Source organism: Haliotis rufescens, unplaced genomic scaffold (genome assembly GCF_023055435.1).
Source record: "Haliotis rufescens isolate VD_foot unplaced genomic scaffold, xgHalRufe1.0.p SCAF_14, whole genome shotgun sequence".
NCBI classification, from domain to species: domain Eukaryota; kingdom Metazoa; phylum Mollusca; class Gastropoda; order Lepetellida; family Haliotidae; genus Haliotis; species Haliotis rufescens.
In genome coordinates, this window is record NW_025963824.1 from 30,240,833 (window position 1) to 30,258,091 (window position 17,259).

The window sequence follows — 17,259 nt, forward strand, 5'->3', positions numbered from 1 at the left end:
AAGACCTCCCATCTTCACTCAGTGTCTGTTTTTTACGTGATTATGTTTTTGCGAGGGTGACATCAGTATATTGGCTTTAACATTGGTGATCCTTCACGAGGACATTTGAACCTTCCTTTGGAGCTGTAAAGGAGGTTCCGATGTAGATTGGGGAATAACAAAACTCATACAAACGTTTATCCTCGTGATTCTCCCTCCTTCTTTGTCTCGAGAAACGTCGGGTCTGATCATTATATAATCTTCCTCGGGGCAGATTTCTTTGGGGTGACTCAATATGTATATAGATATATGTATATATGTATATATGAATAAGAGAATGATCCACTTAGAAACCTATCACTAGTCTACATCATAAACATTTAGCCAAAATTGAAAAACTTTTCTGTGTCGTCTACGAACATGGTTTAGGAGGCTGACTTAATAAGGAAATGAATCGAGTCGCTGAAAGGGAAGATGTAACTGTTTGGAGATAATCAAATATGGAGATGTAAAAAACACCATTTGTTGGCTGCCATTGATGAAATTGTGCCTCCGGAGACCAACGCCCCCTTTCTTCGAATTTGCGCTCCTCGATATAAAACACATTACATTCTGGTGGGATTTGCTGACTTGTCAACATAGCGGTTTGGTCAGTCTCATGCCTTGGCTAACGTGTTTACTGGTGTTTATCAGTTGTATTACTTGTCCCCGGGAGAGTGCGGGTACTGCTGTCACTCCTGGTGGGGCATCTTCTCTGCAAACCGCCCTACAATGGGAGAAGGGCAGAGGTCCGGTATCACTTCCGATGCTTTATGGGCTTTGATCACTTTCCCATTGGAACTGGCCTATTTATTGCATGGGGATCTGTTGTCAGTTGTGTGATCAGAGATCTGGTGCCCGTGGCAACATTGGGGGATGGTGGCGGCAGTCTGCAACAGTGTGCCCTCAGGAGTCTCCATGTCAGTTTTGCTTCGCTTGATTGGGATTGAGGTCATACTGAGGTTGGTGTCAGGCTGTGATGGTTGGTGTCAGGCTGTGATGGTTGTGTTGAGGTCATACTGAGGTTGGTGTCTGGCTGTGATGGTTGTGTTGAGGTCATACTGAGGTTGGTGTCAGGCTGTGATGGTTCTGTTGAGGTCATACTGAGGTTGGTGTCAGGCTGTGATGGTTGTGTTGAGGTCATACTGAGGTTGGAGTCAGGCTGTGATGGTTGTGTTGAGGTCACACTGAGGTTGGTGTAAGGCTGTGATGGTTGTGTTGAGGTCATACTGAGGTTGGTGTCAGGCTGTGATGGTTGTGTTGAGGTCATACTGAGGTTGGTGTCAGGCTGTGATGGTTGTGTTGAGGTCATACTGAGGATGGTGTCAGGCTGTGATGGTTGTGTTGAGGTCACACTGAGGTTGGTGTCAGGCTGTGATGGTTGTGTTGAGGTCATTCAGAGGTTGGTGTCAGGCTGTGATGGCTGTGTTGAGGTCATACTGAGGATGGTGTCAGGCTGTGATGGTTGTGTTGAGGTCATACTGAGGTTGGTGTCAGGCTGTGATGGTTGTGTTGAGGTCATACTGAGGCTGGTGTCAGGCTGTGATGGTTGTGTTTAGGTCATACTGAGGTTAGTGTCAGGCTGTGATGGTTGTGTTGAGGTCATACTGAGGTTGGTGTCAGGCTGTGATGGTTGTGTTGAGGTCATACTGAGGATGGTGTCAGGCTGTGATGGTTGTGTTGAGGTCATACTGATGGTTGTGTTGAGGTCATACTGAGGTTAGTGTCAGGCTGTGATGGTTGTGTTGAGGTCATACTGAGGATGGTGTCAGGCTGTGATGGTTGTGTTGAGGTCACACTGAGGTTGGTGTCAGGCTGTGATGGTTGTGTTGAGGTCATTCTGAGGTTGGAGTCAGGCTGTGATGGTTGTGTTGAGGTTGTGTTGATATTATTAAGCTGAATTATAGGCTGTGTTGAGGTTATATTGAAATTGTATTGAGGTTTGTTTTGTCTAAGGCTGTATTGAGTGAGTTATTGTTATGTTGAGGTTTGTAATAGGTTTGATGGTTGTAATGTGGTTTAATGGTTTATTGAGGATATATTTAAGTTTAATTTTGTATTAGTTTTATATTGAGGTAGTGATGGTTGTATTGAGGTTTGATGCTTGTATTTAGGTTTAATGGTTGTATTTAGGTTTTATTGAGGTTTGATGGTATGAATCATTGCTCCTACAGTTTGCCTGTGGTTATTCATGCCCAAATGGTATTAATAAACAGTCTGTCTGGAACAGTGCTAGCTAAGGTGTAAAACAGCATTCACTCTATCCTGGCAAGTTATATTTGGGTATTTGTTCAAAATTAGCTGTCACACCTGGCTATTCAAGGCAGGAAATTATTGACTTTGGATTATTCTGAGTGGGAATTTAATCTGCAGTTCAGGAAGTGGTACAAAAAAAATGTTATTACTATAAAACCTCCCAATCTTGTGTGGGCTGATAAGTCTTGTCAAGCCCTTTCAGTTGTCGTAGAAATGTTGAAGAATCTTCTCAAAGGTTAACTTTGGAAAAGCTAAAGATGGACTGGTTTCTGCCATTGTGTCAGCTGTGGTAGATCCTGGAACGCTAGTGCTCCGGCCACCGTGTGTTGGCTGCCACACTATCGGGTCAAAAGGTTTCATCAGATGGACTGGTTGGCTAAATAACTGACCGCTTCTTCTGTCAAATTGTCAGACCGTGGTCTGTCTCCTTCAGTGAAATGTTTACAGAGAGATTCCCAGTCTTCCTTGCTCTGTTTTCTATTCCCTCGGCAAGAGTGGGCGCGTCATTAGACAAAGCACTGGTAGACTGGAGAAGGATGCTAAATCCCCAGCGATGTCTTAATGCCAGTTCCAACGGCAATATGAAGCGGATTTTGATTAGACTAGCCCGGTGACAAGGGGAAAATTGAATATTTGCTGTGTGGAAAAAACGTCCGCTTCTGAAATGAAAATGTTGCCATTCTTGACCCCAATATGAATTGTTGTTAGGAGAACGTTATCAGAATTTCCTCTAGACAGGAGTAGTTGTTTGGGGAGGGTTATGCTAATACAGCTCTCATTGGCTGCTGTGTTATGCTGTCGTGTGTTGTCAGTGGCTAAGTGATGTGTGAAAGAATTGTTCTATTTGTTGATGTCGTCTCTGTTTGTTGTACGTATGATGCGTGACTTTATAGTTTTAATTCAGATAAGATGTATAATTGATTTTTATTTCAATTAATGAGCATTCAATTCCCCTTTATTGTTAATCTTATTAGATATGTGTCTTGCTTTTGTTCTTGACAGAACTGAAAAGATCAAAATAATTTACAATTAAATTTACGTACATTTAATCTACTTGGGTTCCGTTCCCGACATGGGTACAATGTGTGAAGCCCATTTGTGATGTCCCCCACTGTGATATTGCTGGAATATTGCTAAAAGCAGGTTAAAACCGTACTCACTCACTCACTAAAATAGATCTTCAGCAAGCCATGCTTGCAGTAAAAGACGACTGTGCTTGTCGCAAGAGGCGACTAACAGGATCGGGTGGTCAGGCTCGCTGACTTGGTTTATGCATGTCATCGTATCCCAATTACATGGATCGATGCTCATGACATCAATCACTTCATTGTCTGGTCCAGACTCACTTATTTACAGACCGCCATCATACAGATGGAATATTGCTGAGTGTGACATTAAACAACAAACAAACAAACAAAACATTTAATCATGCTACAGACAAACTTCCAAATAAGGTATTATTCCTATAACTTTCATATTCAATGTGTTTATTTATTACTTTCAAATAAGGTCATATTCTTTGTCCACAACTGAGTTTTTGTCAAATGACGGATGACAGGAAACTCCTGGCACTGACAAGAGGCCATGTGGTGATGTGGAGTTTACACACCAACTACCCCTCGCCATATTGGCTGTTGTATGTTATGGCGATCTATGGCATGTGTATACACAGCGTATACCACGTGTTTACACGAGCCTAGCATTCTTATACTCCAGTGTTACTACATGCCTTGCCGAGGGTGCGGCACTGTTTGTAATATCCTCGAACCAGGCCACCCTGAGCAACAGACTTCCTACTCGATGAGCTCAGGTTTAATGGTTGAGTGGGACAGTTTATGTTTGTGATCGTCTGGGTTTTGCTTCTCCTCAGCCCATCATTTTGATAAACAAAGATGGGAAGCTGTTGGATTAGAGATAGAAGTAAAACAATGTACTGATATGCTAGCATGATGCATCAATTTCCACAGATGAGAATTGAGATTCAGACGTGTTGTTTGATTGGACGGGTTTTTATCAGTGTTTAAAATCGCTCAATTTTTCCATTGCAGTTCATGAAAATGAGATAAGTTATTATGTTTTAAGAACCATTCAAACCATTTCTGAAAGTATCCCTGGTATTTACCTATTCTGGGGGTGGCAAATTGTGTTGACTTCCAGTTTTGTGGATTTGTTGACAGTGTGGTGTGCCATGTTCACATGCTGTGTGGAGAGTGGTACGCGTGTAACATACACGCTGTTTATGTCCGACATCTGGCCACGTGGAAGCGTAAACTTCATGGTCAGATGGAGCTGCTTGCTTTACTTTTAATGTTTAGTCCAAAGCAGATGGCTCTACCTTGGCGCTGGTGCAGAACATTTAACTTTCTGCCTGGAAATTTTTCTTATCCAATTTCATTTTGCGATGTTGAGTTTTGGTTCAGTTTCGTAACTGATGCATTTGAAATATTAATATTTGGGGGGATTTTAAAACTGAATGTTGATTTCATTTTTGATTTTTTAACTGACATAATTGTCAGGTGTTCTCTAGAAATACAGGCACAAAGGTCAAAGCCTATGTATTACTAAGGAGTGGTAGCCCAGTGGTTAAAGCGCAGATCTCATGGGGTTTATCCTCACATGGATGGCGGTAGCCCAGTGGTTAAAGCGTTCGCTCGTCACGCCGAAGATCTGGGTTCGATTCCCGACATGGGTACAATGTATGAAGCCAATTTCTAGTGTCCAGCGCCGTGATATTGCTGGAATATTGCTAAAAGCGGCGTAAAACCATACTCACTCACTCACTCACTCACTCACCTCATATTGGTACAGGGAGAATATGTACTGGCCACAATATAGCCAACTAGAGCTAAAAGAGGTGTACCAATACTCTGGAATGGCCAATTTCCATCTATCTTAAAAGCTTTTCTTGCCATATTGAGTATAGGGTCTTGACAATGATTATGGTAAGATTGTTCCTGGGAATTACAAGAATAGCATGGACAACTGTCGACCTGCACCTATCATTATATTGCCACACATGCAGCTCTTTTGGGAAGACACCAAAATAAAAAATATGGTGGATTGTGTTTGTCAGATTGTTCACAAAACTTTTCAACCTGATGAAAACTTTAAAAACCCTTTACTTGAAACTTTGCCAACACGGAAGACACATCCCCCCCCACCTCCCTCCATTACTAAGGCCATTGTTTTCGGAGGGACTACATCCCCCCCCCCTGGCTTGTTGGCCCTTGTTACAACACAGAAGAGATTGACTAAGGGAGCGAAGAGCTGGCTTTGTACAAACAATAGCTAAGTTGCCCCAGCAGATAACACAAATACAAATGTTTCTGCAAGCGCACTTCAAATTCTTTAGAAATGTGGTTCCAATCCTGGTATATTTTCCAAACTCTCCACAGACCTGGAGAGTCGGGGAAAAAGCTGAATCCACACGAGCCCCATCCTCACACAAACCTCTCTCTGGCCAACTTGCATGTTTGTCTTTTTTTGACGAATGTTTATAAACACAAGGGCACTGTCAGAAAATTTTGCGATTGATTATCGTACTCCCTGCTGGCAATTTTACGGCCATAATTCATAAACGCTGCTTCCTAACGAGCAGATGGCGTTCGGAACCTAGGGAGGTCTTCTCCAAATTCCAATACGCCGTATTGATCGATTCGTCATTATTGCGTACTTGTATGGTCATCGGAGTGCATAAACACAGAGCGGTTATTATCTGTGGCAAATAATCAACGGACTGAATGCTGCCGCTAAGCTTGTCGAAATCACGGGGGTTAATTCATAAGCAGATTGCACCTAATTACGTGAAGAAAGACGCTACGTTATCATTATAATTAGGTAATTTCTGTTGATATTTCCAATATGCTATGTAATCAATTTGTGTTTACCTTCTGATCTAGCGACTGTGTTAGTTCCGCTAGCGCTTGCTAAAATATTAGCTCAGTTAATTGTTGCCACAACGTCTTTGTGCTTGTAGTTATTTTCATACTCACAGTGACAAGTTTTACACACAGCATATGTCAAAACATGCCTCGGGAACTAACCTGATTTAGACCGATATTTTGTTGCAAGGTACTTCCCTTGCGTTCAGAAGTGGTTTAAGCCAGTTCTTAACCCTCCATGATTATATTTTTCATTGGTCCAGTACAGAAATGACTGTTCGGCTTCTTCAAGCGAATATCTCGCACCCAACTTCCTGTGCCTAGAAAAGTGCATTTTGGGAAAAAAACTCCCTGCTTTAACCCCGATGCTTTTATCCATATCCAATCAAATTTAAGCATGTACGTTTTGGCCTTAAGATTGATGCTGCGTGATCAAAGACGAACCTCAAATGGATGAATTTCTATCAAAGTGGGGAACGTCACCAAAGGGGCATTGCATGCTGGTAGCCGCGGGTCACATGACCAGGGTTCAGCCGAGGTGGTGAACACAGAAGACGGTTCTCTCCGGCTTAGCTCCAAAGACTTTACGGGGACAGTTGATTTATTTCAATTCTAAATAATGAATGAAGGAAAAGAAACTTGTTATTTCTTTCAAGTGTCTGTTTGCGTAGCAGGGCTGGCATGTTTTTAGGGTATTATTTGTTTAAAGACGGGTATAATCTTTGGACGCCTTGAAAAACATGACCTTAGGAAAAATAATATTTCTTTTGATTTTGTGTTTCAAAAAATAATAGAAAATTTGCGAAAGGCTCGCACTTGTGACAGGAATTTAACTGGTAGAGTGTGTCAGGACAGGCTGTTGAGGTTGTCACGGGAGTGAAGGATCCGCTGGGAAGCACTGCCCCCTCCCATGGTGTCGGCAAGATCACTGAGTCTAGCTAGAGCTCTTCAGATGTAATGATAGAGAACAGCTTTAAGAAATTCAGGTGATGCATTAGTGTAGATGTTTTCTTATGCTTGTCTCATCATGGGGATTTCTTGGAAGAATAGGTCTCCAGTGTTTAAACAGCTTGTGATATACGTACATCCCCTCATCACGGATAATCCTGCATCAGGCTACCATCACTGGCAATCCTTCATGAGGAGACAATCCTATGAGCAGACAATCCCACATCAGGAGACAATCACTTGCAATCCTTCATCAGGAGCCAATCACTTGCAATCCTACATCAGGAGACAACCCCACGTCAGGAGACAATCCTACAACAGGAGACAATAACTGACAATCCTACATCAGGAAACAATCACTGACAATCCTTCATGAGGAGACAATCCTATGAGCAGACAATCCTATGAGCAGACAATCCCACATCAGGAGACAATCACTTGCAATCCTACATCAGGAGACAATCCCACGTCAGGAGACAATCCTACAACAGGAGACAATAACTGACAATCCTACATCAGGAAACAATCACTGACAATCCTACATCAGGAGACAATCACTGACAATCCTACATCAGGAGACAATCACTGACAATCCTACATCAGGAGACAATCACTTGCAATCCTACATCAGGAGACAATCACTTGCAATCCTACATCAGGAGACAATCACTGACAATCCTACATCAGGATACAATCACTGACAATCCTACATCAGGAGACAATCACTGACAATCCTACATCAGGAGACAATCCTACATCAGGAGACAATCACTGACAATCCTACATCAGGAGACAATCACCGACAATCCTACATCAGGAGACAATCACTGACAATCCTACATCAGGAGACAATCACTGACAATCCTACATCAGGAAACAATCACTGACAATCCTACAACAGGAGACAATCACCGACAATCCTACATCAGGAGACAATCACTGACAATCCTACATCAGGAGACAATCACCGACAATCCTACATCAGGAGACAATCACTGACAATCCTACATCAGGATACAATCATTGACAATCCTACATCAGGAGACAATCACTGACAATCCTACATCAGGAGACAATCCTACATCAGGAGACAATCACTGACAATCCTACATCAGGAGACAATCACCGACAATCCGACATCAGGAGACAATCACCGACAATCCTACATCAGGAGACAATCACTGACAATCCTACATCAGGAGACAATCACCGACAATCCTACATCAGGAGACAATCACTGACAATCCTACATCAGGAGACAATCACTGACAATCCTACATCCTACAACAGGAGACAATCCTACAACACACAGCAAGTTTCTGCCACTTATTCACTGACTCTCCCCTCAGCTAAATGCGCGCGTGATTACCATGGCACAAATGGAGGTTTTTCCTCCTTGAACACTCAACTCTCCACAACAAATCGTTGTGCATGACTGGTCGGAATCCCCTATGTCACCAATCGTCTTGTTCTGTCGACTTTCCCCCATTGCGTGCGTGTAGGCTGGTGTCTTACCAGAGAAAAGGATCAATACTCAATCAATCAGCGTCATTGATCGTTGGTATTCGCTAATGGTGATGTAGTGGTGATTGAGGTCAATATCACCTCTCCATACAGGGGTGGCAGCTCCTTGGAAGCAATGATAGAGACAGTACATGCTGTGTGAGGAGCCTGGGTGGTCCAGTTAGACAATCATGCTGCCATGTACCTTCCAACACACAATAATATGTAGGGGCACCATCGAGGGCTCTATAATTATTGCAGTAGTATTGTCAGTATTGTTAAAATTGCTATGTGATGCTATTGCAATAGATTGATAAGTACCAGACTTTGTAATCCACACATGGCCATCTTGTTCCCCATTGGTTTTAATGTTGGCGTGGGGGCGGTCGGGTAGCCTAGTGGTTAAAGCGTTCGCTCGTCACGCCGAAGACCCGGGTTCGATTCCCGACATGGGTACAATGTGTGAAGCCCATTTCTGGTGTCCCCTGCCGTGATATTGCTGGAATATTGCTAAAAGCGGCGTAAAACCATACTCACTCTAATGTTGGCGTGGTCAGACAGGCATGTTCACGTTCAAATGTTGGCGTGGTCAGACAGTGGACATGATCAAATGTTAGCATTGTCAGACAGGGATGTACATGTTCTATTTTTGTGTGGTCAGACAGGCAAATACATGTTCAATGTAGGCGTGGTCAGAAAATGGACATGTTCAAAATGTTGGCGTAGTCAGACAGTGGACATGTTCAATGTTGGCGTGGTCAGAAAATGGACATGTTCAATGTTGGCGTAGTCAGAAAATGGACATGTTCAATGTTGGCGTAGTCAGAAAATGGACATGTTCAATGTTGGCGTGGTCAGACAGGCGTGGACATGTTAAAAAGTTGAAATGGACATGCATCGACCCAGCAGCCGACCATCCTGATTGATTTTGTTCTCATCAATACCCCCCATTCATGAGATTTCCCCCTCGTGTAAACAGCATTGATAATGTTAGATGTAGGTGTTGCCCTGTCTGTTCAAGACGGAAATTTCTAAAGACTGTCCATCAATATTTCAGAGATAGAGCACTTATTTGACTGTCTGTAGAAATTTTGTCAGTATTCCATGGTGATTTTCCTGATTGAGTATGCCATGATCGCTATATAATATTAGCTGGCTGACTTGGCAAAGTATGTTGTATCTGTGTGGTGAGTTCGCCCTGTAGAAGGAGGTGGCCGTTGTGAGAAGTGCCTCGGCATGTTATTTCTCAAGCATGAAATATATTGGTCTTATGATGGCCATACACCTGTATCCTCCAAATTGAAGATAACCAAGACTGTGTATAAAATTGAATGGCTGAATAACCTAGGTTTTTGTCGATGTGGGATGTTTGCTGGTGCGAATGAGTCGGCCAATGGACTCGTTGGAAACCTCAGACAATCTCGAAGCATGTTAGCTTGGTAACGACTCCCTTCTCCTCCGTTGGAAGAGCTCGCTAGGCCGTTTGCTAGAGCTTACATGTCAGGCCGCAAGCGATACATCACATTTTCATCAAATTGATTTCCACAATGGCTGTCTGTTGCCATTGAGGACCACCATTATACCATCTTTCTGATGGGTGGTGGATTCACAGACCGACAGACCGCGGTCTAAACCTGTTATCAGCTCCCATGCTTGGCGGCGGTGTGCACGAGATGGGGCCATTAGGACCCCTGTGTGTGTCCTGCATCATGCCATGCATGTTGGAGTGTGTGTGTGTGTGTGTGTCTGTCTGTCTGTCTGTCTGTCTGTCTGCAGCAATCTTTCAGCCATCTTGCAGCCATCATCAAACTGTCATTGTTATGGCTCAATAGATTCTTACCAGACAAGCTGTAATTGGATTGGTCCAGAAAAATAATTTGGTGAAAAATATAAAAAATTGCTTCATCAGAACACTAGTATTAAGTAAGGTAGACACAGTTTTGTGGATAACAACTTTAATACTGTAAAAAGCGACGTTTCAGTATAGATCCTTAATGTTGTCAAGCAAGGCTGAATGAGGGACTTACTACAGTCAACACTTGTTGTCAACACCTTACCTATGTTATCCCACTCATATATGCAATTGTTGTTACTGTTAATCCTCCACCTACTATATATATTCTGTACTATGTCCCTCATTCAGTCTTGCTTGACAACGGTATAAGGATCTATATCGAAACGTTGCTTTTTACAGTATTAAAGAAGTTGTTATCCATAAAATTGTGTCTACCTTGTCATCCGTCAACTTCTAAGTAATGCATATCAAACAATTTAGTATTTATTAAGTAGCCCTCATTACTTTGTACATCTGTGAAAGTGGAAATTACAGCTGAGAGGTTAAAGTGCTTGCCCAACACTCCGAAGACCCGGGTTTGATTCCCGACATGGGTACGATGTGTGAAGCCCATTTCTGGTGTCCCCCACCTTGATATTGCTGGAATATTGCTAAACACGGCGTAAAACCATACTCACTCACTCACTCATCATATACTAGATGCTGAGGAACTTCATTTGGAATTGGACCCGAGAAGATCCGGGCTAGAATAGGTCTTCAGCATCACATCCCAATTGCGTGGATCGATGCTCATGATGTCAATCACTGAATTGTCTAGTCCAGACTCGGTTATTTACAGACCGCCATCATATAGCTGGAATATTGCATTAAACAAAAAAAACAAAAAAATCATTTGGAATTGAAAGACATATCAGGACATATTGATGTCAAGATTGTCTGTTAATACCTCTGTCAACATCTGGACAGCTGTGGATGGTTTTGTTGTGATCTGTGAAAGACCACCTCCATGGTCTAGTGGTAGAGCGTCCACCCGGAGAGCGGAAGGTCCGGGGTTCGATCCCCGACCGCGTCATACCAAAAGACGTTAAAAGATGGTACTTGTTGTTACCCTGTCTGGCGCTCGGCATTAAGGGGATAAAACAAGGACTGGTCGGCTCAGAGTCAGTAAACTGTGTCTGAGTGGGGTATTCATGTTAAACTGCGGCATGGTATCTCAGTGAGCTAGCACTATAAATCGACATCAGTCCGGACTAGTACAAGCAGCCACACACACACACACACACACACACACGTGCATGCACGTTGCTATATAAGTGCAATAACCTTGGACGCGACGTTAAACCCAATTTCACCTCACCCACCTGTGATCTGTGAACGGTTTTGTTGTGATCTGTGAACTTGTTCTTGTCTCGGGGGAATGACAGTTTAAAGATGCTAAAGATGTGTGAAAATATTGGGATGTTTTTTTTAAAAAAAATATGAAGCAGGAATTACCTCACACAGAACAAAGATTTGTAACCGTAACCTCAGAAAAAAAGGGACCATGGACTTGCCAGGGATAAAAATCCTCATTTTGTTGGTTGGAAAAGTCTTGAGTAGGGAAACTCATCTCATGTTTCGTTGTCAGAACAACAGATCACCTGATGACCTTTTATAAACACAGATTAAACTGGAGGTAGCTGAATGTGTTGTATCGGAGTCCAACTTGAAACATGAGAAATGTTTCTTTTTTATATCAACCAGTTTTACAAAGGGAATTTAAGGGGGATTTAATCAATGTTGATTTCCATACTCATGTTTTACTGTAGGTTATGTGGAATGACATGGTTTCAAACAAATAAAAACTGAACCAAATCATTCAGGCCAAATACCATTTGTCTCGGGGTCCGTCAGTTTCTGTGTCAGTATTTGAATATGTATTCATGATGTTTTCTTCGTTTTGCAGGTAAGTGTGTCGAGTTCTGGGTGTCGGTTGTTGCTGTGTGGAAGTGGTTATGCAGATGAGATGTCAACAGTCTGGTGAATGCAGTCTGTGATTGGGTACCCGGTAGGATGATGTAAACTGTCTGGTTGATTCTGTCTGAGAAAGGGTACCCTGTAGGATATCAACTGGCTGGTAAACTGTCTGTGAATGGGTCCCTGGTAGGATGATGCCAACTGCCTGTGAATGGGTACCCGGTAGGATGATGTCAACTGTCTATTGGTTGCTAAGCCTGCATTTGGGGACAGATTCACTGTATTGAAGGGGTACAATTAGGGTCGGCCTCCTGTGTTGGTTGCTCAGTCTATGTTTGGGGAGAGATTCACTGTATTGAAGGGGTACAATTAGGGTCGGCCTCCTGTGTTGGTTGCTCAGTCTATGTTTGGGGAGAGATTCACTGTATTGAAGGGGTACAATTAGGGTCGGCCTCCTGTGTTGGTTGCTCAGCCTGTGTATGGGGAGAGATTCACTGTATTGAAGGGGTACAATTAGGGTCGGCCTCCTGTGTTGGTTGCTCAGTCTATGTATGGGGAGAGATTCACTGTATTGAAGGGGTACAATTAGGGTCGGCCTCCTGTGTTGGTTGCTCAGCCTGTGTTTGGGGAGAGATTCATTGTATTGAAGGGGTACAATTAGGGTCGGCCTTCTGTGTTGGTTGCTCAGACTGTGTTTGGGGAGAGATTCATTGTATTGAAGGGGTACAATTAGGGTCGGCCTGCAAGATTGACTCAACCCTTCCTTACTCTATATTCTCCTCCATAAACTCTAGTCTGATAATCTAGTTCAATCGGGCAATAATTGGCTCTCCTCAGTAAGAGAAAGCTTCCTAGTATCGCACCAGGCAGCTATTACGCTGTCTGGCCTGTGACTGGGGGTGCAGTAGACCGTGGCAGCGGCGGTGTTGACGGTTGTTGTCGCTGCAGATCTTGGTCTTAGCAGAGGATATCAGGTGCAGGCTTAAAGCAACTGAAGATTCTGTTTCCCACAGTTTGTCTGTGCATTGGGACAGTTTCAAATTACAGGTGCTTGTATTTATTCTGTAGTTATTTATTATTCATAATCCTACAATTACCACCTGTCAGTATATCATATATCCCACAATGCCTTCAAGTCAATATATCATATATCCGATGATTCTGTCAAGGGACAATATCATATGTCCCACAATGCCTTCAAGGCAGTATATCATATATCCCACAATGCCTTCAAGGCTGTATATCATATATCCCACAATGCCTTCAAGGCAGTATGTCATATATCCCACAATGCCTTCAAGGCTGTATATCATATGTCCCACAATGCCTTCAAGGCAGTATATCATTTATCCCACAATGCCTTCAAGGCAGTATATCATATGTCCCACAATGCCTTCAAGGGAGTATATCATATGTCCCACAATGCCTTCAAGGCAGTATATCATATGTCCCACAATGCCTTCAAGGCTGTATATCATATGTCCCACAATGCCTTCAAGGCAGTATGTCATATATCCCACAATGCCTTCAAGGCTCTATATCATATGTCCCACAATGCCTTCAAGGCAGTATATCATTTGTCCCACAATGCCTTCAAGGGAGTATATCATATGTCCCACAATGCCTTCAAGGCAGTATGTCATATGTCCACAATTCCCTCAAGGGAGTATTGAATTTACACCTGAACCTGAACTCTCTAAATGTGTTTATGGATGATGGGAAGCTCAATGACTTTTCTGTGGTGAAAATGTAACTCCTAAAAAGATTTCCGGATGTTTGGGGATGAAAATGTCCTGGTATTAATTGATATAGGATTTTGATCTTTCTTGTGTAAATCTTTTTTATGAAATAATCAGTTGTATGGAGAATACTTTTGGAACAAAGGCTAACCTGTGTTATGGTAAATGGTTTTTGTAGCGGTAGAGGTAGTTGTACTGGTAGTAGTTGTAGGTAGTGTCCATGATTGTACCCCATGATTCTGGGTAAGAATGTGGTTCACCAGGATCCTATGTTTGTCGTAAAAGGATTCAATTGGTCGGGTGTTTGTTTGTTTGTTTGTTGTTTAACGCCACGCTCGACAATATTCCAGCTATATGACGGTGGTCTGTAAATAATCGAGTCTGGACCAGACAATCCAGTGATTGACATCATGAACATCGATCCATGCAATTTTGGGATCGATGACAGGCATCAACCAAGTCAGCGAGCTTGACCACCCGATCTAAACGCCACCAAGCGTTTAAACAACAAACAAACAATTGTTCAACTCACTGTAATCTTTGTTCAACACACCGTAGCCTTTGTTCAACACACCGTAGCCTTTGTTCAACACATTGTCATCTTTGTTCAACACACTGTACTATTTTCTGAATACAGTGACACTGTAGTCTTTGTTCAACACGTTGTCATCTTTGTTCAACACGTTGTCATCTTTGTTCAACACGTTGTCATCTTTGTTCAACACATTGTCATCTTTGTTCAACACATTGTCATCTTTGTTCAACACACTGTACTATTTTCTGAATACAGTGACACTGTAGTCTTTGTACAACATTTGTCATCTTTGTTCAACACGTTGTCATCTTTGTTCAACACTTCTCATCTTTGTTCAACACATTGTCATCTTTGTTCAACACACTGTACTATTTTCTGAATACAGTGACACTGTAGTCTTTGTACAACATTTGTCATCTTTGTTCAACACGTTGTCATCTTTGTTCAACACTTCTCATCTTTGTTCAACACTTCTCATCTTTGTTCAACACATTGTCATCTTTGTTCAACACACTGTACTATTTTCTGAATACAGTGACACTGTAGTCTTTGTACAACATTTGTCATCTTTGTTCAACAAGTTGTCATCTTTGTTCAACACGTTGTCATCTTTGTTCAACACGTTGTCATCTCTGTTCAATATGCTGTTGTCATTGTTCACAACTGCAGTCTTTGTTCAACACTGCAATCTTTGTTCAACATTCTGCAATCTTTGTTCAACACCGCAATCTTTGTTCAACACTGTAATCTTTGTTCAACACATTGTCATCTTTGTTCAACACTCTGTAGTCTTTGTTCAACATTCTGCAATCTTTTTTCAACACTGCAATCTTTGTTCAACACCCTGCCGTTTGGTTTACAAATCAGTTCACATAGCCTCGTACAACACTGTACCACTCACTCTACTACACAATAGTTAGTACGGCCGATGTTTTCACAATGGCCAAGAAAACAGCAATGTATCACTTCAAGGCAGAGAAATAAAAATTGTGACACATTGGCCCTGTGGGAGGAATGAGAAAGGAAAATTTGACAAACTGACGATTCTATGTGTGTGAAAAGATGGCGCCCCTGTGGCCAGGGCTGTGTTCTGATTGAATTAATACGCCCATGTTGAGCAAGAAAAACACACCCTATCCATCTAATGCATTTTTGATGATAAGAGTAATGGAAGATCACGGCGACACTTAGTACGACACAAATTGCAATGCAGACATGTTTCGTCGGCTGCCATTACTTCGCCTACGAGTATGAAGTCAAGTTGTTTTTATAGAAATCTTCTGTCCGAGCAATTTCGGGAAAGAAAATCATTTGGTCAAAGTTTTAAGTTCTGTCTTTGGTGTTTAAGACATTATACAATTCAAACGTTGGTTAAAAACTATTTTATTAACTTGACAGGACTACAACAAAATGTCACTGCAGAAATTTGATATGTCAACAAAGAATCTAAAACTGCTACTCATGAACTGGAATTGGCATCCTGGTAGTTTCCTTAGCTCTAGATGCTGGGTGTCTGTGACATCAGTTTGCCTGTAGCTCTAGATGCTGCATGTCTGTGACATCAGTTTGCCCGTAGCTCTAGATGCTGCATGTCTGTGACATCAGTTTGCCTGTAGCTCTAGATGCTGGGTGTCTGTGACATCAGTTTGCCTGTAGCTCTAGATGCTGGGTGTCTGTGACATCAGTTTGCCTGTAGCTCTAGATGCTGCATGTCTGTGACATCAGTTTGCCTGTAGCTCTAGATGCTGGGTGTCTGTGACATCAGTTTGCCTGTAGCTCTAGATGCTGGGTGTCTGTGACATCAGTTTGTCTGTAGCTCTAGATGCTGGGTGTCTGTGACATCAGTTTGCCTGTAGCTCTAGATGCTGGGTGTCTGTGACATCAGTTTGCCTGTAGCTCTAGATGCTGGGTGTCTGTGACATCAGTTTGTCTGTAGCTCTAGATGCTGGGTGTCTGTGACATCAGTTTGCCTGTAGCTCTAGATGCTGGGTGTCTGTGACATCAGTTTGCCTGTAGCTCTAGATGCTGCATGTCTGTGACATCAGTTTGCCTGTAGCTCTAGATGCTGCATGTCTGTGACATCAGTTTGCCTGTAGCTCTAGATGCTGCATGTCTGTGACATCAGTTTGCCTGTAGCTCTAGATGCTGCGTGTCTATGCCATCAGTTTGTCTGTAGCTCTAGATGCTGGGAGTTACTGTCTTGGAGCCTGTGCGAGTTACCCCGACTGGGACAGTCTGTACGTTTTACAAATAATTAACATTTTTTCAATAACATAACCCACAACAATGATGCTTTCATAGACCTGGAATCGATTTTGCCTGTATATGAAAAAAAAATTGATTTTTTTTTCATGAAAAAACGATCTGCTGCTGGTTTTTGACAGAAACTCAACAAAAGCACAAGTCAATTGTGACCTGTGTCTATTTTGATAAAATTACGTATTATACACTGGTCAATACACAGCAACACATTGCCCACAAACAGGGAAGATTGATTCACCGATGTGACAAGGTTCGAAACAGGCAGATTTCAATCGTTAAGAACATATGTGAGAGGGTGCATGCAACACGATGGTTCAAGACCAGCCCGGTATCTGAAATCCTGATGATGGTTTTCCCCCACACACC

The 17,259-nt window shown here is 42.5% G+C and overlaps 1 protein-coding gene across 16 annotated transcripts in view; it reads left to right on the forward strand.

The window, feature by feature from the left end:
* The window catches only part of LOC124143326 (protein couch potato-like), a 193,639-nt gene that overhangs the window by 115,182 nt on the left and 61,198 nt on the right, over positions 1–17,259 (forward strand). For 2 of the 16 annotated variants that reach the window (XM_048395269.1, XM_048395275.1), the window contains exon 1: positions 12,410–12,448. The exons of the other annotated variants lie outside the window; for them this stretch is intronic. In XM_048395269.1, coding sequence (XP_048251226.1) covers positions 12,425–12,448 — 24 coding nt within the window. In that variant the 5' untranslated portion in view covers positions 12,410–12,424. Of the gene's footprint in view, positions 1–12,409; positions 12,449–17,259 lie in introns of those variants that run through there. 16 annotated transcript variants of the gene reach the window in all.